At 36.0% G+C, this 23,985-nt stretch overlaps 3 protein-coding genes across 3 annotated transcripts in view; 2 read left to right on the top strand and 1 right to left on the bottom strand.

Moving 5' to 3' along the window:
- Positions 1–4,402: 4,402 nt before the first annotated feature.
- On the bottom strand, positions 4,403–5,868 carry neurog1 (neurogenin 1). The gene is made up of 2 exons (XM_056250401.1): positions 5,614–5,868; positions 4,403–5,489 (listed from the first exon to the last, which is right to left on the bottom strand). The coding sequence occupies exon 2, from the start codon at positions 5,477–5,479 to the stop codon at positions 4,853–4,855; it is 627 nt and encodes a 208-aa protein (XP_056106376.1). The 5' UTR covers positions 5,480–5,489; positions 5,614–5,868; the 3' UTR covers positions 4,403–4,852.
- Positions 5,869–15,377: 9,509 nt separating this feature from the next.
- Positions 15,378–17,226, top strand: polr2g (RNA polymerase II subunit G). The gene is made up of 8 exons (XM_056250403.1): positions 15,378–15,479; positions 15,828–15,937; positions 16,040–16,199; positions 16,405–16,455; positions 16,539–16,604; positions 16,706–16,777; positions 16,887–16,920; positions 17,140–17,226. Exons 1-8 carry the CDS (start codon positions 15,468–15,470, stop codon positions 17,151–17,153), a joined length of 519 nt encoding a protein of 172 aa, XP_056106378.1. The 5' UTR covers positions 15,378–15,467; the 3' UTR covers positions 17,154–17,226.
- Positions 17,227–18,788: 1,562 nt separating this feature from the next.
- eef1g (eukaryotic translation elongation factor 1 gamma) overlaps positions 18,789–23,985 on the top strand; it is a 33,993-nt gene continuing 28,796 nt past the window's right edge. Inside the window, exons 1-4 of the mRNA XM_056250385.1 lie at positions 18,789–18,896; positions 19,714–19,872; positions 19,958–20,021; positions 22,359–22,501. Coding sequence (XP_056106360.1) covers positions 18,885–18,896; positions 19,714–19,872; positions 19,958–20,021; positions 22,359–22,501 — 378 coding nt within the window. The 5' untranslated portion in view covers positions 18,789–18,884. The remainder of the gene's footprint in view (positions 18,897–19,713; positions 19,873–19,957; positions 20,022–22,358; positions 22,502–23,985) is intronic.

Below are 23,985 nucleotides of genomic sequence, written 5' to 3' on the forward strand. Positions count from 1 at the left end.
GGTGTTTGGTTTTATTTTTTTGATGTTCTCTAATTAATGACTAGTCTATTCTTGGGCTATGGTTAGACGTCTATTAATTTTTTACTGACAGCCCAAATTTTGTCTGGATGTCAGTGATGACAATTAGACGTCTTTTAAACGCAAAATCGCTTGTTGGGTGGAAGCTGCTCAGGCCGCCATTTTCTATACCCTAGCACTAACCTATAGGTTTTAATGAAAGCAAAGATGTCTGAAATATATAATTCATGGAAATACTGAATAATAACCCCATTAATTACAATAATTATTACATTAAAAAAATAACAACACAACAACATACCACAATTCTGTCCCAATTGGGTCTAATTTTATCTTTTTTTTTTTTTTACTATAACTTATATGCTCCTCAAATCTAAAAAATAATGTGTCCACAAATCCCTCATTAACAAATAGACACAAAAACGTTGATATTCAACATAATGCAATGTCTTAGATCATTATTTAGACACAAAATTAGATCAATTACCCTCAAAACTGTGTCGGCTGACTAAATCTCACAAATCTTGATATTCAGATGAAATGACAAAATTTTAAAATAGCGTAGCCATTCAACAAAAGTACTGAGGTGAGATTTTGTGTCATCTATGGTCAGGAGAAAGAAAGAAATACCTACCATATAACCCATATATATTTCTACTATTTCTTTTCATATATTTCTAAAATGTATTTTATAATCAAAGCATGTTCCAATGCTCGGTTCACTTTGTAGTTCACTACATCTTCATGAGTCCATATTTGTTTATGTATGAATTATGCATCTAGTCCACATATGCATTGGTCATACTTTTCCTGATTTAAATATCTCCTCCCATCTTGACCTGATTTAAATATCTCCTCCCATCCTATATAACATATACATATCTCCTCCCATCCTATATAACATATATTTGTTATATATATATATCATGGCCACGAATTAAGAATTCGTTCACTCGTTTTAGCTAAATTTTGACCATGAATTAAGAATTCGTTCCCACTATTTATTAATTCATTCCCTCGTGTTAATAAATTTGGGCCACGTTGAACTTATTCCTTCCCTCAAACTAAAACAAGGGAACAAATTATTACAACATGACCACGATTTAGTCAACCGAGTGCATAAATTATTATATCGTGCACACGATTTACTTTAAATGAGGGAATGAATTAGTAAATTGTGCTTACATATTGGTAAGTTCTTTTTTGTCCTAATTTGTGGCCACAATGTACATATTTTTTCTCGCATGTCATTTGCAGGGCTCCATATATTTATACATCATTCCTCAATCATTTTCTTTTTTACTGAAACGTTTTATTTGGATGGTTGTCTAATATTTTTTAAATGTTTCAGGTTAAAACTATAACGTTCTAATAATGTTTGCAAATGATTAAATTGAATGTTCCATTAACTTTCACATAATTATGTAAAAAAAATAAAAATAAAAATAATTTAAAAATAATTTAAAATAAATAAAATAATAAAATAAAATAAAATAAAATAAAATAAAATAAAATAAAATAAAATAAAATTAAATTAAATTAAATTAAATTAAATTAAATTAAATTAAATTAAATTAAATTAAATTAAATTAAATTAAATCAATAAATCAATCAATAAAACAAACACTGGGCGTTTTGAACATTCAGAGAATGTTCAGAAATAACGTTTTTATAACTTAATGGCAACGTTTTCAAAATGTTATAATTTGTTCAAAAACCATATATTTGTTAGCTGGGAATGCATTATTATCAGTAGAATTTCACAGCTTCTGTTATTAACCAGACATGAAAACTACTCAAAAACATGTTTAGATCCAATAGAACAACAGATTTGTTTTACTGTCTTACACTCCATATGTGATGGAATCTGTTGAGACTATGTGTATGCGGGACAGTTTTGATTTTTTTTCATTACGTTCCCAAATACCTACATTCTTTCCATCACTTTTCACTGAAATGATGCAAGTGATATTTTTGACAGAAGTGAGGTCAAGTATATGTACCTCCCAAGGCATAATGTCTATACCTCTGAAGGGGTGCGATATGTAGCTGTGTGCAAATGGCTGTACAAACATGAAGGCTGTTTTGATGTTTTTGTGCTCGTTGACATGGGAGGCCATCTCCTTGGGAGGTGAGGGGTCTCCTGCCCTTGAGTGACCTGTGACCCGAGTGAGCCCTTCTGCACTGATACAGGCTTTCAGCCCTAAGGGAAGGGGGAGAGCTCTCATCTGTAAGGCTCAGTTGCAGGCTTTTCTTTTATCCTTGATATTATATTCTTTTAGTTTAGATAATGGGAAATATTCATACAAAGAATAAATATAAACCATCAATCAGTTTAACCAACAAGGAAATGTAAATCCATGATAACCCATCTTTTATGGTTTCTGCATTGCATGTTGAAATTCTGAATTCCAGAAGATTGGCACTTGCTAATAATATGCACATGTGTAGTTGGACTACATTTAATATGTTGAATAGCCACTGTAAAAAAAAACAAAAAAAAAGTTGCTGTCTTAAATTTTGAAGTATATCAACTTGGATGTTTAAGTCATTTCAACTGAAATTAGGCTACATTAAACTGACTTAAAAATTGAGTTGAATCGTGTATAACATAAAAAAGTTATTCTGATTTAAAGCAATGTAAAAACATGTTGTCATATAATTGATCATATAATTTCTTACAGTGCATGTTAAACAATATAATAAATAGCAGATTGCAGGTGCATTTCAGTTTGAAGCTTATTGCTTATGGCTGATTGAGAACAAAGAGATAGTCATAATGTCAATGAAGACATTTTTGTGTGTGTGTGGGGGGTGTGTGGGGTTGGGGGGGAATGGGGGGTGCTGTACTTTGAAGTCCATTGCAGATTTTTACTTTGTGAATGTGCCACACGACTCATCAGTGTTTGATGTGCAGTGAAGGTCTGTAAAATGAACTTCTTGAGAGGGTGATAAACATCATGCATGTGCCCCCTTTTCTCGTTTCAGCTGGCATGCGCCCTTCCCTAAGGCTTTCAGCACGCGCTATTATACTTTTCTATCCCCGACACGTGCAGATACAAGAGCCTTGGCTGGACCTCATGCGGAACTCCCAAATAGAGGATTTAACCTGAACCCCTTCAGAAATCAACTGATCCACATGCACAACGTGCACAGAATAAAAACGTTCATGAAGCCATGTGCATTCGCCAAAAAAGTTAGTGTAGACTACATAAGGTCCAAACAATATTCGATTGTTTATATTTAATTTATTTGTATAATTCAATCTTTTTTTCTTTTTCTTTTTTCATTTGTGGCAAATTGTGTAGGCCTAATGGATTATAGAATGTTCAGGCTATAGAATGTTCTTGAGTAGGCTATCTGAACGTGCAGATTAGCCTGTAAATGAATTTGCGTTTTATTAATTTATGCATTGTAAAAAGGTTTGAAAAATAATGTAAAAAGGCTAGAAACAAGCCTGTTAATTTGTTTTTATTTTGTATCTTATATAGTACTGTAAAAACGATACTGTAAAGACAATAAACTGTATGCAAACTTATTTTAGAAGAATAGTAATTTAGGGAGAAAATGTAGGAAACATTTAATAGTTTTACGGTAAAAAGTTGAGACATGTTTTTTATTACCTTATAATAGCGGCATTTATTTCGATTTTAATATAAAAGTATAAAAGTTTATTATAAAAGTTCCTATTTTATTATGGGCTATTACTATTGCATGCACCTGTCTTATTAATTAATTTATAGTAACAAACAAAACTCAGATAAGTTGGTATATTGATATGATTTCACGGAATATAGGCTGCAGATATTGTAAAATACACAGTGACCAAATGCCACCTCGTGCATTTTTTACAATAAAGATTTGCATTTTTTTTTTATTCAAGATTTTATCTTTGAGATCCTAATGACTAAAACTCACGTGGACGTTTCGACACAATCGAGTGCAATCGTGTATAAAATGTGCATTGGTTGACAGATTAGATGACGCGTACGATCTCGATCTATATCCATGCACCTGCTGCATAACCGTTATTTTATGCGCTGTGACCCAGTGTGACGCTTCAATGGCTGCACTCATTACAATGATGCCCATTATGTTGCCAGACATTGCTATGAGTTGTTTATGGTCTATATTAGCGTCACATTATGAAGCAAACAAGCAAGCACAGATATTTTTGTAGAAAACGTTATATTTATTCGTACAAAAGCATGTTTGCACCAGATTTAAATTTTGAGGTAAATACATAATAGAATAAATCTCTTTATATACAATAAAAATACAATAGTATACGAAAGCAACAGGTTGAATAAATAAAACAAAAAGAAAAGCAGTCAAGAGAGCTATAGTTAACTGTAGGCTACGGATCAGTCAGACAGAGGAGGTTTCTTCAGGTCAAAATACATAATGCATAAGGCCAGATCTTTGTCTTGTCCTTTCAGCCTATTGTCACAGCGTTGAAACTGAATTTTCACGCTCGTTTTTCTGCTTTATCGCTCTACAAATTGTAATATTGACTTTTCACCTTGGACTGCAAAGGCCAATCTGTCTTGGTTTAAATTATAATTTTCTCTAACAGGGGTTAAGGTCATGCTCCTCCAAGGAATGCAAAAAAGTGCAAAGATATCGGGAAAAGCATCAATATCAATAACAAAACGTACAGAAAATACAAAAATAAAAACATTCTCATTTGTGAACTGTCATTAAGGCAAACAGTGAATACCTAATGTTGTCTCTGTGCTCTTGGTTCTAATAGAAAAGTAACAGCAACATCCTTTGATATTACACTACATACTTCTGCAGACTCTATACAGACATGAGAATGCTTTAGGTCACATTAATAGATGCTTGGTACGAATTTGGTGTAGCTGTAAACTACATCGGTTTGCAAATATCCATAATCGTCCATGGCTGCGGGGCTGCTCGGGTCTGAATTGCAATAAGATGGGGATGAAGACGAAGAGGATGCGCTGGATGGCCAGGAGCAAGAGTCCCGGCCGGGGCTGGGCGCATCTCCCATGCAGCTTAGTCCGGGGAGCAGCAACGGAGGGTCTCTTGACTTGCTCTGCCGCTGGTCAGCGATTCGGATGGTCTCCGAAAGTGCCCAGATGTAGTTGTGAGCGAAGCGCAGAGTCTCGATTTTGGTCAGCTTCGTGTCGTCGGGAAAGGCAGGCAGCACGCTTCTCAACGAATCCAAGGCGTCGTTGAGGTTGTGCATTCTGTTCCTCTCGCGGTCGTTGGCCTTCATCCGGCGGTTCTTCTTCACCACGTGCACGGTGCCGTCGTTCCTCGCGCGCCCCCTGCGCCGCTTTTTCTGCTGCAGCTCGGTTGGAGACGCAGGTGGCTTGCCGCAGGAGGACGCGGGGGACGCGGGGTGGAGGCTGCTGCCCGAGTCTTCATCGTCGGTGTGCGTAAAGGAGTAGTCACAGCTTGAGGTGTCCATGTCGGAGTAGACAGTTTCCATTGTTGATAACCTGGAGATATAGAGTAAAAAAGAGTTAGGGATGCACCAAAAAATAAATAAATAAACAGTCGTGGAAAGTCATTCCAAAAACTCTGCGTGCAGCATCGGGGGTGTTTTGGGCTGCAAATACGCACCTTATGTGGGCTGAGAGATGAAACTGGGTGTTTGAGGTGTTGCAGAGTCCTGCAGATAGTTTGTGTTGAAGTTAAAGGCACGCGTCTGTCTTGCTCTTACCCCTCAATCAGCTCGTGTGAGCTTGTGAGCTTGGCACACGACTGGCCTCACCTACCTTATATATCCTGGTGAGACAATGGACGTACCCCCCTCGCTTTGGCATTTTTGTGAAGGATGAATGAATGGTTTGCATCAGGTCTGCCCCGTGCCGCACGACCATCTCATTAACATAATTTATGCCCGTTGTTTGTTCGCCCTCTGAAGCGTGCCTGTAATCACCACTGGCCAATCAGAGAGCCGGAGAGCCGCCAAGCCACGCGAGCAGAGCTGTTGCTATCTGTCCAGCATGAACCAAGCCCACTTTAACTTAAATCTCTGAAGGAAATTGAAAAGAAGAGACAAAACGAAGTGGTCCGAGGCTAGAAGACACTTTTTTGTATTTTGTAGGCATAGCTCTTTAAAATTTTATTTGACAAACTTATACACAATTGTTTTGATTTGATGCCAAATGAATGTGATTTTTTTTAACGTTTCAGCTCTTTTCATTCTACACATTACCTATAATACAAGGTAAAACGTGCTAGTATTAGTTATTTTAATACTTCTATACAAACAATTTTGTATATTGCAAAAAAAGAATTATTTTTATGTAGCCTATTGCTTATTATTTTACTGAATGTTACGACGTGATGACTAAAGTTAATCAGAATTTGCCTCTCGCAAGCTGTGATAGACAAACAAAGCATAAGTGCAACACACGTGGCAATACAAAAATGGTAACTAAACAATAACATGCAACATAAAATAGGGCTGCAATGTGCATAACTGCACTGTAAAAAAAATATGATCAAAAGGTTTCGACCACATATTTTACATTGCTTTAAAATAAGCATTTTTTTTTTTATCTTTTTTTTTATAAGTTATAGCTACAACAAGATTCAACCAATTTTAAAAGCCAGTTTAATGTAATTTAAGTTGAAAATAAACATCCAAGTTGACTGTAGGCTACGTAAACATTTTAGGCAGCAACTTTTTTTACAGTGTGAAAAAAAACTAAAATTCAAATGTGTTGGCAAGAGGAAAGAATTATGGAAATGAATGATATTCCATATTCGTTCGTTTAACTGAAAACAATATTTTAACATTTTAGGCTGTAATGTTTTGTATTGCTTTAATGCATACATTTAAATAAATAAAATAGGTTTTTTTTAAAATAATATATATATATATATTTACCAATAGGCTATTGGTAAAAATAAATAAATAAATAAATAAATAGGCATATGATGTTGGTAAATTACAATCTTTTACTGTATTTTACATTCAAATAACGTGTTAGTGTATAAGGATTTAGTGTAGCCTATATTTGACTTTCATCCCCCCTGCCTGCTGCACGCATCTTGAGTTATAACTCTCGAGGTGAAAGATGCAGTTCAATCAAACTCCTCCGCTGTGCCCAGAGCCTTAAGTTTTATTTAAAGACATCTTTATGAGACAGCCGTACAATTGTTCATTAATTATTCAATTTATTCAATTGCAAGCAACTCGCCCTTCTTTGGAAAAAAAATGAACGGGCACTATTTAGAAATAGTTTGGGGAGAGACCTGCGGCGCCTTTCTCCGTGCGGTATTATGGCGATAGGGGCACAGTCATTTATAAATAATTACACAATGTTTAGAGTCTTCAGGCATGTATGATATATCAAAGCGATTATAAGGTGAATTGTTCCATTGTGCGCCTCTCCTCTCTCTTCTTTTCAGCTCTATACGGCTTGTCCCCCGTCCAAATTCTGCGCCTCTGAGCTTTTGTCACTCATTTTTCTCGGCCTGCGACACTCCAATAGCATTATTCTTATTCAAATAGTCCCAGCGTGAACAAAAACACCCCGCTTCTGAGGCACGTTTGTGCTTTCGCTGGCATGAAGTGAAGCACAGTGGAGATGCATCATTTTAGATACATAAACTAATATGGACTCATGAAGATGTAGTGAACTTCTGAATGACCCGAGACTGTTTTTTCATTGGAAAATGCAAATAGTAGTAGGCTATTACAGACTAGTATAATATAGGCTATATATATTATTCTGTCAAATCGATTAATCGCGATTAATCGCATATAACATAAAAGTTTGTGTTTAAATGTGCGTGTGTGTGTGTGTCTAAGGCCTGTATGCATGCACAATAAAAATAAACATAAAATAGGGTCTAAATGCAATGTAGCCTATATAAAATGTGTATATCAAATGTGTTGGTAAGTGGAAGGAATTCTGGAAATAAATGATTGATAGCTATTTGTTCGTTTTACTAAAAAAAAAAAACCTTAACATTTTACAATAATGTTTAAAGTAGGCCTACTGCTTTAATGCAACTTAAACATATACAATTCGCTTTTTATAATATGTTATTTAAAAAAAGGTGGGTAGGTCAATTACAATCTTCCACTGTATTTTACATTAAAATAACATTTTAAAGTTATGTAAAACACACACTTAGCCTACATTATTTAAACACAAATTTTATGTTAGATGCGATTAATCGTGATTCATCATTGCACTATAGCCTATAGGCCTATATATAAATAAAATAAACATATATATCCTATATATATATACACACACATAAACATATATAGCATATTTATAAACAAACATGTTCTTTCTTTTCTTTTACGCTTTTGCGAATGCATGCGTTTTAAAACCCCTCTGGTCACTCTGTGGAGGTCCAGACTGGGGTGATGGGGGAGATCGATTTTACTATTACAACACCAACCTGTCAGTAATAACTTCAAAGAGAGAAAACAGCTTGAATGACTATTTTGCTTCCAGTCAGAGCATTAGTGATCTGGTCTGGACCTTGTACTTATTGCTCTTATAAAGTCATAAAAAAGTTATTGTTTTACAATGTTACTTAACATTACTTATTTCCACCAAAGTGATGGATGTGTCAGCCCCCCCGAAAGGGGCGGTGGGGAGGAAGAAGGGTTTTGCCCACAGCTGAGAGATGTTGCCAAGGAGATTTTGACAGGATTAGGCACAAGTGCACGAGACCTGATTGCATTTCAATAGCAGAAGCACGTGAGAAAATGAAACAACTGAATTACTTAAAGAGGGTCTGATCCGAACCCCAAAACAATCATGCACACTGCACATTTTAAAAAGAAAGCGATGCAACGCGCGTGGTTGAGGGTCTGCTGCGAGTAAACTTAAATATGCGGCCTGAATGGAACTGATATTTCAATGCACAATGGCTTAATGCAACATTAAAAAGGGAAAAAGAAAGAGAGCAGTATTAAAACGCGAAAGATTTGCATGACAGGTGTGAAGCACATCAAGAAGTGAAAGGTGCATTGGTCTTGTTCGACCAGTCTTGGATTGGCATGTGACGTGTGAGGCACAGAAACTCGCTTTAGTCTCCGCTAGAATAGTCTTTTAATTTATTTGATATCTATTTATGCAATTCGAATTAAAATTCAATTTTGCATTTGGCCCAGCATTAATCCCCGGGTATTAACGCGATTACTGTTCGCAAAAGATCTTTGAGTCAGAAAGTCTGATAGAAGTTTTCACATGGTAATCCCCGGAATAATCCTTTCCCCTGGCGCTGCGGCAGGATCGGGGCCAGAGGACCTTTTCTTCCTTCTTCAGGATTCAAGCAGGGCAGAATAGGGCCATTACTTTTGAATGATAATTAATTCCTTACTCCAGTGCTTCAATTGTACGGGGATACCACACCCCGAATAAGAAAATCAGCTCCTCATGCCTCGTGCAAGAAGAGACTGCAAATAAATTCTATGGTTGCACAATGGTTAAAGACATGCAGCATGCTTTGTCACTCCCTGTAATATTCTTGAAGTTTTAATAAAGCCTAAAAATCTATACTTAATCCAACTCAATATTTTAATTAACTGCTAAAGGCCTACTTAAAAAAAAAACATATAATATTAAATAAAATATAATTTATTTTGCTAATGTTGGAAAATATTGCACATCTAATTTCTTTCTTTCTTTCTTTCTTTCTTTCTTTCTTTCTTTCTTTCTTTCTTTCTTTCTTTCTTTCTTTCTTTCTTTCTTTCTTTCTTTCTTTCTTTCTTTCTTTCTTTCTATACTGAATTTTGTTTTTATACTGAAATGTATTTGTTTAAACAATAAATGCGTGGTGTTTTGTTATATTTACATTATTGATATTTTTTTTTTAAATGCATAAAACATGTATCTTTTGTAAAAGCATAATAATAATAATAATAATAATTATTATTATTATTATTTAGACATTTTACAGATATTGTATCATGTGTGCTGCATGTGTCTGAAATGCATAACTGAAAGCTGCATTTCATAAACATTACATTCCTACATTTAAATGGATCCAAATTTGTTTGCCAGATATACCTGGAATATTGTTTTTGTGCATATTTACAAGATTTCAGAACAGGTGCTATAATCAAAATGCAATGGAATCTCATTACAAGCTATGTGAATGTAAATTTTCGGCTCTCTTTGTGAGTCAGACACATAATGTACCAGTTCGTGAACCTAGTACTATCAATCAGACGTCCAATTCTAAATACAAACCCTACGGTGGGGCATTCACTTGTCTTCGTGTGTTTGTGCAAGTGCATAATTTACCTCTAGTTTACCCAGCATCAGTGCTAACAATGAGAGCTGTGTCTCTAAAGACTTTATATTTGAAAGTAACCAGGGCAACTCTTTGGTAAAATGAGAAGAAGCTTTGCACAAGCCACATCACCGTAAAAGGGAGGAAGTACACAGCGATTCCCTGACTAATGATAAGTCCATACACCTGACCTCGCCGCCAGACTGTTCCATGCATTCGACTTTTCACTTAGTAGTCCTGCTGGACTGCAAGTCAACACATCCATTTGTTAAAGAAAAACGTGCCATGGCTGTCTATTTCTATTTCTAGATGTGCACCCGTAGGTTTGGGTGATGGCATCACTTGTAGGTGTTCAAATCGGCCATATGGTTTTGAGTGCAATAACTTGAATCTCCAGCCAACAATGGAGTAATTGAGAAGGGAAAGAAGTCTGAGCTTGACTCGACAAAGCTGCAAAAACTCCTTCTTTCACTCTAATGAAGCTGTTGTCTGCAGATTCTGTGTGGGGTTGGGAGGGTGGTGGTGGACGTGATTTGTCATACAATCTGAATCTTTAGGAGGGCTGGAGAAAGACCTCCTCTCCATATGTCTGCTTATTTTGCATCTGAAAGCTACCTTTGGCGAGAACAGGGGGAGAGGGGGAAGGAAGGAAAGGAGTGAGCTGAAGCTCAGGAACAGGGGTTTTCTTTCCATCAGCTCCGAGAGCACTCGGATCAACACTGGAGAAGGGCTTTGCTTTCAAAAAAACAAAAGCGACACGAGAAATATATTTAAACACAGCGTGTTGGTCGAAACACATGTGTGCACACAATGAAAGGGGAATAAACGACAATTGTAGATTTGCTTACATGTTCAAATTGTTTAAAACACTTCCTATGGATAAATCAATCACAGAAATGAGAATTAAGAAATAAATTCAAATAAATTAAACAAATGTATTTTTGAAATTATGCATTTGTTTTATTTTCAAACTGAGTTTACTGTTGCAGAAAGTGATTAAGTGAGTATGTTATTATGTTATTATTCAGCAATACATTGAAATAAATGCAGAAATATACTTTTCTATGTAGACCTGTCTATGATTAGTTCCACAGAGCTTGGCCAAAATGCCTTTATATCTGTAAAATATCGTCTTAATATATCTATCTTAAATATCTGTCTGCCTTAAAGGGATAGTTCACTCAAAAATTCTCATTACCACCCTTCTAAACCTGCATGAAGTTCTTTCTTCTGCTGAACATAAAAGAAGATAAGAATGTTGGTAACCAGACTGTTGCTGGTCCCCATTAACTTCTGTATAGCACCCCCCAAAAAAACTATGGAAGTCAATGGGGACCAAAAACCGTTTGGTTACCAACATTCTTCAAAATATCTTCTTTAATGTTGAGCAGAAGAAAGAACTTCATGCAGGTTGAGAACAACTCGAGGTTGAGCAAGTGGCATAATTTTTGGGTGAACTATCCTTTTAAGGCATTTTGAATTGGATTTGCACTCAGTGTTCTCCTTAAGTCAAAGACAGCACCAATTTGAAACGAGAAATTGCTGTATAATTTGATATAAAGCAATATTCCACCGAAGGGTTTGATTTAAATGAAGGCACTTCATCCACAACATGAAGGCCATGAACTTGTGACTGTGAGGACATCTGCAAGCATTCTCTCTCTCTCTCTCTCTCTCTCTCTCTCTCTCTCTCTCTCTCTCTCTCTCTCTCTCTCTCTTAATATCAAGGTTAATGCGATGAGTGCCAGCTCTCTGCGAGAATGTGGTGCGGACAACAGGAAGAAGTCCCCAAGGACCGTCTTCGATTTGGACTATGCATGATCCAAACCCCATCCACCATGCTCAGATATGTGTGGACATCTGCCCATGCTCATCAGCATGCATGGCTTTAGTCCTCGGGTATCTGACCTGCCTCAGCAACAATAGTGAGACAGTCTGATCTATAGCACTCCACTGCATTTGCTTTTATTTGCTTGTGAAAGAGAAGCTTTTAAAACTTGCTATTAAAGCTACAGAATAGCAACAAACTGGAAGTATACTTTCAGGATTTCCCAATATAAGCTTTATTTGTCACATTACATTTAGTGCAAGGGACCTCTTACCTCTTAAACTCATCCCGTATCTATCTATCTATCTATCTATCTATCTATCTATCTATCTATCTATCTATCTATCTATCTATCTATCTATCTATCTATCTATCTATCTATCTATCTATCTATCTATCTATCTATCTATCTATCTATCTATCTATCTATCTATTTTAGTTTTGTTCCTTGGCAAACCTATAGGCAAACTGCACTCGGTCTGCTTGCTCTGATAGAAAGTTACAGTTTTTCTCAATCACTTTGGCACATCTTTCAAAACAGTCTTAACATTCCCTAAAGTGTAAGTGCAAATGTCACAACTGTTTGCTGGAACATCAGAACTCTATGGCATGTCTGCAAAATGTATAACTCACCCAAAACATTGAATTCATGCTTCAAAACCTAGTTATTGTGTAAGTAAATTGGCCAATGCCCCCAACCAGCCCGTTCTCATCCCAAGGCGTCATATACTGACGCTTTTGCCAAAGCGTCTACATCCAACGCACATGGCACCCTTTAGCGTCAATATGAGACGCAGATATATATGGGCCAGAAGGCGCCTCCTAGTGGTCTAACACAAGCGTGTTTTGACGCTAAAGGGTGCCATGTGCGTTGGATGTAGACTTTGGCAAAAGCGTCAGTATATGACGCCTTGGGATGAGAATGCGTTGCCCCAACAGTAAAAGTGTTTCTGTCATCATGTGTACTGGTGTACTGGTCAAAATGTATCAGCTGTACTGGTCAAAATGTTTATGTTTTTTCCACCATGGAAATATTTGTTATATACAAATTTCATATGTTTTCTACTTTTCAGTTGACACTGTCTGTTTTATACAAAAATGTCAGTTTTGCCTAGCTGAATGCTAAATGCTTTTTCGATACAGATTTCAGTCATTTTCAGTAAAGTTAATAATGACGTACACAAAAAGACCCTGGACATTTGGTCACACTTTATTTTAGGTTTCCTTAACTATAAATAAGTACAATGTATAGGGTACTTATTGTGTTCATGTGGTATTGTAAAAACACTTTTGCTGCTATTGAGGAGGGATATGGGTAAGGTTAGGGACAGGTGTATACACTATCTATAGATTTAAGGGTGTTTTAAGGGGTAAAAGAATGGTCAACAGTGTAATTATAGATTTAATTACAATTACATGATATATATATATATATATATATATATTATATATATATATATATATATATATATATATATATATATATACATACATATAGCCAGAGACTATTTATTTTAACTAAAATGACTTTGATATAGCCTATATTTTAAATACAAGTAGGCCTGTAAAAACGTATGTACATAATAAGTGCATTGTATCAAATTATTAATTTGAATTTTAGTAAATGGTAGTTAAAGACAACCAATATAAAGAGGGACTGAATTTTTTTTATTTATACAGCATATTTATTTTTGTACAAATGTGTTATACGTAAACTGAAAATGCACAGTTGCTTGTTCATTTTTACACACTCTTATGTCTTCCCCTATTCTTACATATCCACATATTCTTCCATGACAAGCAACTGTGAATTTTCAGCTTGTATAACACATTTGTACAAAAATAAACTGATGTTGCTGTTTAGGGTTGTGACATTCCTCCATTTGCAAAAATGGTAGTGATCCTGCTGGAGAAAGTCCATATAACCTCCTGCATGCTTCCAACCCTGATTGGTTGATTGTGATTTCATCACAATGACAGGCCAGTTGCCAATTTAGCAGACATTACAAACATTCCATGTCATACATGCACGTCTGAAATATTTTGATAATTGAATGTATCATTTTTCATGTGAAGGCTCATATGATGAAAGAATGTTTAGAATTTGTGAAGAGTTTGAGAATCAACTCATCAGTTTTGATGTGCCAAAACACATGCAATTTGCTTAAATCAAATCAATAAGAAATTAAAATCTGATGTGATCAAGAATCTAACCGTTCAAACGTATTGTTTTGAGAAAGAAATTCGACATTTGACTGAGCCAAAGCGATTGAGAAAAACTGTACATGTCCTATCAATGGCCACACGTTGAATATGTTTGGAATTATGGGGACCTCTTGTGTCCATGTTTTGTCTTGCATTCTGTATGTCAGAGAACGAGATTCTCGAGACAAAGTAGCCCTTTTAAAATTGATTGAGTAAAAATCTTGATTTTGTGGAAACAACAAAATGACTGATTGCTGATGAAATTCTACCTTTAGGCTACATTATGTTAAAATACTTTTAGAATGAATATATCACTTTGTTCTATGCTATCTGTATAGCAAACATTGCCATGCCGTTTGAAAAATATGTTTTGCAATACAAAGGAGTACTGATGCATTTGTTTTTTGAGGTAAAATATTGAAAAATATTTTTGCTGTGAGATCAATTAAATATGTTATAAAAACAAAACAAAAAAGCATAAAATTAACTTAGCATTAAAATAATCTAGTTCAAACACATCAAACGTGTAACTCGCCTAAAAATGTGTAGGCCTATCCTACTATTAAAAGTAGTTACTTGGCTATACAAAAGTTCGCATAATTTGTTGAAGTGATTTTAAAATATATGTAAACATTATTTTAGTTATTAGCTAGTTTTAATTACATAAAATGTAGCATTCGTGGAATGTAATGTTAATTAAAATGTATGGAATTGTGGACTGAAATATTAATGAAAGCAGAACCCAGGGGTAACATCATTTGGACCCTTTATACAGCATGACAGAAATGCATTTGAATAAACGTAGGCTATTTTAATGATGTTTATTTCTAGTAAAGTATAAAATCACAATCAGAGTTTTTATAATGCATTTTTATGATGCATCGAATTTTTTTTAATAAATAGTAAATAAATAGTTGTTTAATAAAAGAAAATAGCTCACAAAATATTTATTTAACCAAAGGGGTTAAACAATTTATGAAGCAAAACCTTCTCTTTTTTTTTTTTATATAAAAGCCTTCATGTGACTCTTAATTTGAAGTCATGGTCCCCCGGAAACGCGTTTGTAGCTCGATTCTTTTGAGGGTCGGCGCCTTGACACGCAGAAATCAATCCTCGCGGCTTTTTAAATTTAAAACCAAGACATTTGTGAGCTAAAACCCGTTTAGAGATGTTTTATCATGTAAGTCCGTAATTATTTTATGTTTGCGTGTACAATAAACCCCATCATCATCATCATCATCATCAAGAATGTCATATTTTCAGCTTGTGTTTTGTCTCGGCTAACTTAACTTACTTGCACACTCGCTGGGTTTTAAAAGTGTTGGTGGCTGAAATGCAGCTAGACAGATCTCGTCATTTTGAAATGAATATTGTGTTGATATATTTACTTGCCGTATTTGATTAAAAGTCGAAATCAGTCAAATGTGTTATTGTTAATACAGTGTGTTTATATAAACCGATTCTAGATGTAACGTTATATTCATTACCATAATGTAGCTTGTTGTTTTGTCAATAACCATCACAATAGATCTCTTTGGAGCATGAGATTCTCCTCCATCCAAGATACTTTGGACCTAACCTTTTGAACACAGTCAAGCAGAAACTGTTTACTGAGGTGGAGGGAACATGTACAGGAAAGTAAGTCCAACAGAAGGGTTTGAGATCTTGTTGAGAACTTGATTCTTCAAGTAATGAATATTATGAAACATGAGTCTCTAATGTCTCTCTTTTGTTTCACAGGTATGGCTTTGTTATTGCAGTAACCACAATCGATAATATTGGAGCAGGTGTAATACAGCCTGGCAGAGGTTTTGTGCTGTATCCCGTCAAATACAAAGCCATTGTATTCCGTCCCTTCAAGGGAGAAGTTGTGGATGCTGTTGTCACTCAAGTTAACAAAGTACGAGTCCATTTTTATTGTCTTCTAGTGCTAGACACTCATTCAGGATGTTCATTAGTTCATGTACCCTACTCCAGTGTGACTCAATGTGGAGACATTTAACTTGCATGCACAGTGATCATTTATACAGTATTAATAAAACTCATTGTCCCTGCTTCTGATTTTTTATAGTCTTCAGTACAGTATTTTTTCTTTCTTTCTCCAGGTCGGACTCTTTACAGAAATTGGCCCCATGTCTTGCTTCATTTCTCGTCATGTAGGTTTTCCATGGAGAAAAAATTGTGTTAATATTCAGTGTCACTTGTAGTTGTCTTATATCTGTGATATTTCTATGTCCAGTCTATTCCCTCTGAGATGGAGTTTGACCCAAACTCAAATCCTCCATGCTATAAGACAGTCGATGAGGTAAGACTATAAATCACCAATAAGAAATGTTTATTGAAAGGATTCTTTTTAAATCCTCATATGTACAAATATCGAACATTTCAGTTTGTTTTCTTTAACAGGACATTGTCATCCAACAAGATGATGAAATTCGACTGAAGATTGTGGGAACTCGAGTGGATAAGAATGATATTGTAAATCCCTGGCACTTTCTCTTGAATATGCTGAATAATATTCTCTTTGGATACAAATATTTTCTTCTGTTTTTTGATCACTCCATTTCTTTTGTTCCTTTTTTATTAGTTTGCCATTGGATCTCTTATGGATGACTACCTGGGTATGTATTTCCTATGATAAACGTATTCTGTCACAGCTCTTTGTTTAATGTCAGAGGCTTGCAGTTAGCTGTGCTATAACTTTTATGTTGATTTGATACTATTCTTGTATTTATTAAAATGTGATATCAAAACTGATTCTCTCAATTTATTATTATTCATTTCTAAGTTACGTTGTGCTATCCAACCATTGTCTAAAAGTTTCACTCTTATACTTCTAGGTCTTGTGAGCTGATTCTTTTGTCAAGAATATGGGAAATATTAAACTTGATGGTGTGAGGATGCTACGTAGTTTGTATATACTGTAATTATTTCCCCATTCATTTGATTTTTTTTTTTATTATGGTCTTCTTTTTATCCCCATGTTGGTATATCTATAGTTTTCCTATAGCAACAGTTTGTTTTGTGAAACATCAAGTCGAATGGGACCAAAATGTTGCAGTGGTTCTACATGATGGAAAGATTTTGTACTGTTTCATTTATAGTGAGGCAGCAGAGAAAAGAGTATATATAGAGTTCTTCGGCTGTTGAAAGATCCTGTAAGCAGTTCACAATCAAGTTTTGGAAGGAATCATTCATCACATTGCTTTTAGAAGTTATTCAATCTCATTATTATATAAGGTCATTTTTAGAATTATTTTTGTAAATGCCTGTCAGCCTTTTGTTGAATACATTTCTCTTTTGTAATACAGCACTCATTCAATTTTGAACATGTCTCCATCTTGTCTTTTTTTGTTGTGGTCTATTTTGATTTTCTTTTATATTAAGCAAAGATATTTACTTTACTTAATACATATTGCACAGTGTGTCTTGCTGATTTTTGCTAATATTTTGATTCCACACCACTTTAATAACATATCATAGCAACAAATTTTGACAGGAAAATATTTGCAATTGAAACCTATTATGCCAGTCACACAAAAAGCTCACAGTTTTCTGACACTATAACTTTAAGTATTTTACCTTTTAATGTATTTTTTCCATAAATTCTCAACATGTTTAGTTATAAACAAAATTGCACCATCCCCCCAAAATGATAACATTGATCATATTTAATGTTGCACAAAATTAAAATTAAATTTCAAAACGGGGTCCATTCACAGAAATGTATTTTCAACATAAATATCAGTGCAAGTTGATTTAAGTCCTTTAAATATGATTTTACAGAGATCAATAAGTTGAGCATTCAGGGCTAGTCAGAATCTGTAGACTTTTTTTATTTACATTTTGATTTGAAAGGAAATCTGTAGATGGGTTTAAACATGGTCATATGTGTTCAAGTGAGAGTACTATGCTGTTATTGATATGAAATGATATTGAATTCCAAAAAAGTAAAAAAAAAAAAAAAAATCCGTCACCTTGCTGTTCCAAGCCTGTATTTTTCCACTGGATCACAAAAGCAGATGTTGGGACTGATCTGTCATTAGATGATTTTATTTCAATTCTTTCTCAGAAGAATAAATACAGGATTAAACACTTTTATTTTAAAACAACAACAACAACAAAACATTGAAATAATATAATTTCCCCTTTTATTGCAAAGAAGAAACCACTGCATTTGAAATGCAAAGAACAAAAGGAAAGAGGTAAACAAACGAAAACCTCAAACTGTAAGAAAGATAATATCATAGTTCTTAAGAAATGTGTTATTCTTACTATTATTTATGAGTTTAAGAGATTTTACAGTGTGAGAAACACATCAAATCTAGGCAAAGTGTTGAGAACAAATTCTTGTTCTTTTGAATGAATAATTTGCAATGCAAAACAAAGAATATAAGTTAAAAATATGGCTGCTGTCAAAAATAAATAAGTAAATCGTCCAGCGATAAGTTTAATCACATTTTATAAAGAGAAAACACGTCGTCCAGCTCTCACTTTCACGCCTTTATGACGTATTATTTCTGCGCCAGGACAGGCCTATACGTCAGCACCGCGCAACTCGTTCCTCCTTTCTCTCGTCCTGAAGATGGCGGCAGGGGTGAGTAAGATGGGAGAAAACCCTTACATGCCTTATTACAGCACATCTCTCTCCACAATCATACCCCAATCACTCTAATCCTTATATCTTTATACGTTGTTTTCATACCGTGTTATTTTGTAGTCTCTTATGAAGCTGTTACGATGATTATTTTAGTTGTAAATACCCCCCACACCCCTTTATAAGGTGGTTAATGTGATGACGGGCAGAAGTACAGCACTGCGTTCTTTGTGCCACGTTTCCCCTGTCTTTCCTTCCATTGCCCCTCATTCTCCGCTTAAATCTTTTTGTAAAAAGCAGAATGTCATGTTTGTAGTTTAACTTACATTTCGTAAAGGTTAAGAGCATAAATTACCAGTGTGAGATGGTAGAAAGCGTAACGTTAGTCAGTTATGCATTCATTGTGTAGTTAAGACAAAGTAAAACGTTTTCCGTTTTAACTATTTACACGTCCGTTTCAGACAATCAGTGGTAGTGTCAAACACTTTCAGACTCTTTAAAATCTCTATCAGAGGTTTTAAAGATTAACAATAACAGATGGTTTACAAATAAATGGCACTGCAACACCATCCGGTTCGTAGGTTCTGCCACTAGCAACCCCCTATTTGATTATTCAAACATTGTTTACAATCAGTGAAGTAATTTATTGCAGGGTATTCACTGTCAGCTGCGTCAGCTTGTGGAAAGTGCTGTGTAATGCTCTATGAATGGTCTAAATGAAGGGGGCAGCTTGTGTTTTCATTTTCTGTTATAGATAATGGAGGCCGAACAAGCTGCATTAGTTTCAGCAATCTGATTTCAAACCTTGTTTCTGCAGACTCTCTACACATACCCAGAGAACTGGAGGGCCTTTAAGGCTCAGATTGCTGCCCAGTACAGTGGGGCTCGTCTGAAGATTTCAAATGCCCCCCCTGCCTTCACCTTTGGGCAGACGAACCGATCCCCTGCTTTCCTTAGCAATTTTCCCTTGGGCAAGGTCAGTGTTCTTTTCTTTTCTTTTTTTTTTGCATATGTTCTTTGATGTTGAATGAATTCATTGTTGTGGTTTCGATCCAATTTAGGTTCCTGCTTACCAGGGTGATGATGGCTTCTGTCTGTTTGAGAGCAATGCCATTGCTCACTACTGTAAGTAAGCTTTATAGTGCATATTTACACTTGGCCTCTTCATGCGTTCTCTTTTATTGGATAAGTTATCCGGTTTGATACAAAATTTCCGTTTGCACTCGCCCAAATGCATTTTATTTATCTAATTTCAAGAGCAACGGCTGCAATGGGAGAGAGCAGCATCAGCTCTGGTGAGAGAAATTCGTGTTCACCTCATTTTATTGAAGATTCAGGATGCTGAATATTGAGTTTCATTCGCGGCCATTTTGCGGCTTGCTGAAGAGAGATGCTGATTTGTGGCGGGCCGTATCTGTGGAGATGTGTGCTGCAGTAGCACTGTGGTATCTGGTAGCCAGGAGCTGATATAACATACTCTCACACCTTTATTTTTTACCATTTTGGGAGAAGTGTATTTTACATAACGTAAAACTTAAAATAATAGCCGAGTCCCAAATAGACGCCTGTCTCTTTTACACGCCTGATGTGGCTACAGGTTTGGATAAATAAAGGCCGGTCTCAAATAGAGGCCTGGTCTGTTTTTTAGTTTCGGGTTGTATTTAATCTTCTAAAACCCGTCAGATCATCTGTTTAAGCTAGTTATAGCAGTTAAAGGTGCAGATTGCGCACGCAAGAGAGCCCTGCACATCTGGGCGGGAGCTGTTAGCACAAGAAAGGCAGGCAGAGTTAGCGGAGCCCGAGAGGGAGAAGTGGAGGAGAGCGGTGATGATAGTGGTCATTTTGTATCGCATGGTTGCAGTTGTTTTACAGGGTAGCCTTCATTGTTTCTTGTTGATGTGTTTCGGGCAACAAGTTCATAGGCTCGATGGATATTACCAGTAACTTGTATTGTTCAGCCCATGGCTGTCACATCGTTTCGTTTTTTTATCCTGCCAATAATCTAAAGGGTTTGCACCGGACGAGAAGCGCAGCGTCGCGTCTGACAACTTGAGGTATAGCACACTGGATGCGCACTTTGTCAGTTTATGGCCAGCAACATTGTTATGTTTAAGGATATTATGGAATTAAGATCATGTCTGTACTATGTTATGATTGTACTGTACAATTAATTACGTTGCTTAGTCTGCAGTCTGAATTCACTTTATCTCAGGGTGTACGTTAACTGAATGAATTGAGAATATCACCTGAAAATCTGATAACATCAGCAATTTTCATTCAACTAGCTGATTTCTGTAAATGAATGTAAAACTAAATGTGTATTGAAGCACAGGGTGAAGTCAGTATATACATAACGACGATTTGAGACAAATGTAAATTTAATATAAAACTATGTAAATGGCGCTCTGTGGCGCGGCAGGATTTTGAACAAGGTCCTGAGCCGTTGCCGTCGCTGCGTTTCTCGTCCGGTGTGAGACCCCCTTTAGACATATGGTAATATAGTAGGCTAATTCTTACTGATTTGTTAAACACATTCAAATTATAAATAAAACGTAATATAATGTGGTAACCTCCGACTGTCATGCTTTCCGTCTATCAGCCTATGTTATTTGGATCGTTATCATAGGCCTACACTCAATGAACAACATCTCAACACTAAATTAAAGGCCTGTCTCATATAGATGCCTGTCTCAAATACAATCTGGTGCAGTTCGGCGATTTGGGAAAATAAAAGCCTGGGCTATTATTTGAAGTTTTACGGTATGTGACTTCAACCAAATTCTCCTACACTTGTCCAGGTGTGTCTGAATGCATCTCAAACCACATCCTAAAGGGGATTGAGCGATCCGATTGCATTCCAATTTAAAAGCATTTCAGGGGGGTTTTAAACCCGAGGCATCATTTGTTTTTAATGTAAGTTCTGTGGATTTATAATACAGGCAGAAACCAATGTAAAAAATGTTTTACGCGCACGCCAACTGAAGAGCATGCATACAAACCTTTTGCCGCTGTAATTCAATTAATTCTTAATTTATGAAAATATAAATAGACAATCACTATATGCTTTAATATAATTGTATCTGCAAATTAGCGTAATTTTTACTGCTTTGTGCTAATTACATCACTGAAATGAATGATTTCCTGAAAAAAATTATATACAGATATAATATACTAATAATATTCTTGTACAGAAACCAGCCCGTGCCTATCCCATATCAATTTTTTGGAGAGTGTGCTTGGATTTCCTTGCTGAGGGCCTGAACTCAATCTATTTTTTTGTGCGCGTACAGACTTTTCAAAAGCGGTCAGTTTGGAAATTTGTTGTATTTTTAAATTTAGGATTATCATATGCATGTCTTTATAAATGAGACCCCAGTTCTTCATGCATGAAGTGGCCAATTGTAAGTAAGCCCATTATGGTGTTTTATTGCACACCATCAATGCTGATGTGTGTCCCGACAGTGAGCAGTGATGCCCTTCGTGGCAGCACTCCCCAAGCCAGTGCCCAGGTGCTGCAGTGGGTCAGTTTTGCTGATTCTGAGATCATCCCTCCAGCTAGTGCCTGGGTGTTCCCCACCTTGGGTATCATGCAGTTCAACAAACAGGTGAGCTTTGTATATCTGTTGATGTAATTAGGGCTGCAACTAACTATTATTTTGATATCCGATTAATCGGACGATTATTTTTACGATTAATCGGATAAATTCTATTTGATTTGTTTATTATAACTAAATAAAACCCTAAATCAGGGTATTTATGTGTAAAAGTGTACTTTAAAAAGTGCAAAAGCCACACATTGAGTTTTACTAATCAATATTTACATTATTTTAATGATAATTGCTGATGGCAAGTTGACAACCATGATTAAAGGTGCAGTGTGTGATTTTTAGCGACATCTAGCGGTTCGGTTGCGAGTTGCACTAAGGGCTCAGCCCACTGCTCACCCCTCCCTTTCGAAGAAGCTACGGTGGCTAAAAACGGGACAAACATATCGTCGTCTGAGACAGCAGAGAATAGCCAGAGTAAGCCAAGAGTGTGTAACATTGTCACTGTTTCTGTACCACAGTCCATTATAAACCACATCATGGATAAAGTTTACAAAGCCATAGTCAGTTGAGGATCAAGGGTCTTAATATATAATATAATAATAGTAATCAGCTGATTGTCTCACAAACGTAACCAGCACATTTCTCCCCACATAGCAAACCCATAATACAGCGAGGGAGAAGAACCACATGGAACTATGCAACTATATAGTTTTTCTAACAGGGTAGTAAAAGTTTAGCTGGCTAAATATGAGCGGTTACTGTGGCTGAGCTGGTTAAAGCGTAAAGCCTTGTTTAAACTCGACGCGTCCGCATGATATGAGCCCAAAGGTGCGTGCGGCAAAAATGACATGATTGTAACAGCGCGCGCGCCTCCGCATCCCCTAGACAATAGGCTTTTTTTTTCTCTGATTTTGAAAACTCTTCGCGATCGACTTAAAATGCTTCCAAGATCGACTTGTCGACCGCGATCGACGCGTTGGTTATTCCTGTAACGTTACTGTTTTACGGTCAATGACAAGAGTACTAATCAGCTGTCTCACGAACGTAACCAGCACATTTATCCCCACATAGCAAAGCCATAACACAGCGAGGGAGAAGAACTAAGTTACATGAAACAATCCAACTACATATTTTACACCACTGACAAAGGAAAAATCACTACTCGCTAGGGGTGTGACGAGACGCTTATCTCACGAGACGAGACTAGACACGAGATTGGGTTCACGAGAACGAGACGAGACGAGATTTTTGCACAATTTTTCAGAAATCCTCAATGACAAAATTCATGGCTGGAAAAATAGTATGCAGGTGCATTTTTCAATGTTTTAACTAATAATCTTCTAATGCATGTCATTTCAGGTCTACTTTATGAGTATGAATTATCAAATGCATTGAAAGAAAACAATATTCAAGCACTGTAAAAGGTTTTTATTGACTGGCTTTTCTCCTGTATAATTTCACATTAGTCTCTTCAGACCTTACTGTACATTTAAGAGCTTTCAGAACTTTTGATTGAGGCTGTGTGTGACCTCCTAACTGAA

The sequence above is a fragment of the Rhinichthys klamathensis genome, unplaced genomic scaffold (genome assembly GCF_029890125.1).
Source record: "Rhinichthys klamathensis goyatoka isolate OS25496 unplaced genomic scaffold, OSU_Roscu_1.1 h1tg000068l_1, whole genome shotgun sequence".
In the NCBI taxonomy this organism is placed as follows: domain Eukaryota; kingdom Metazoa; phylum Chordata; class Actinopteri; order Cypriniformes; family Leuciscidae; genus Rhinichthys; species Rhinichthys klamathensis.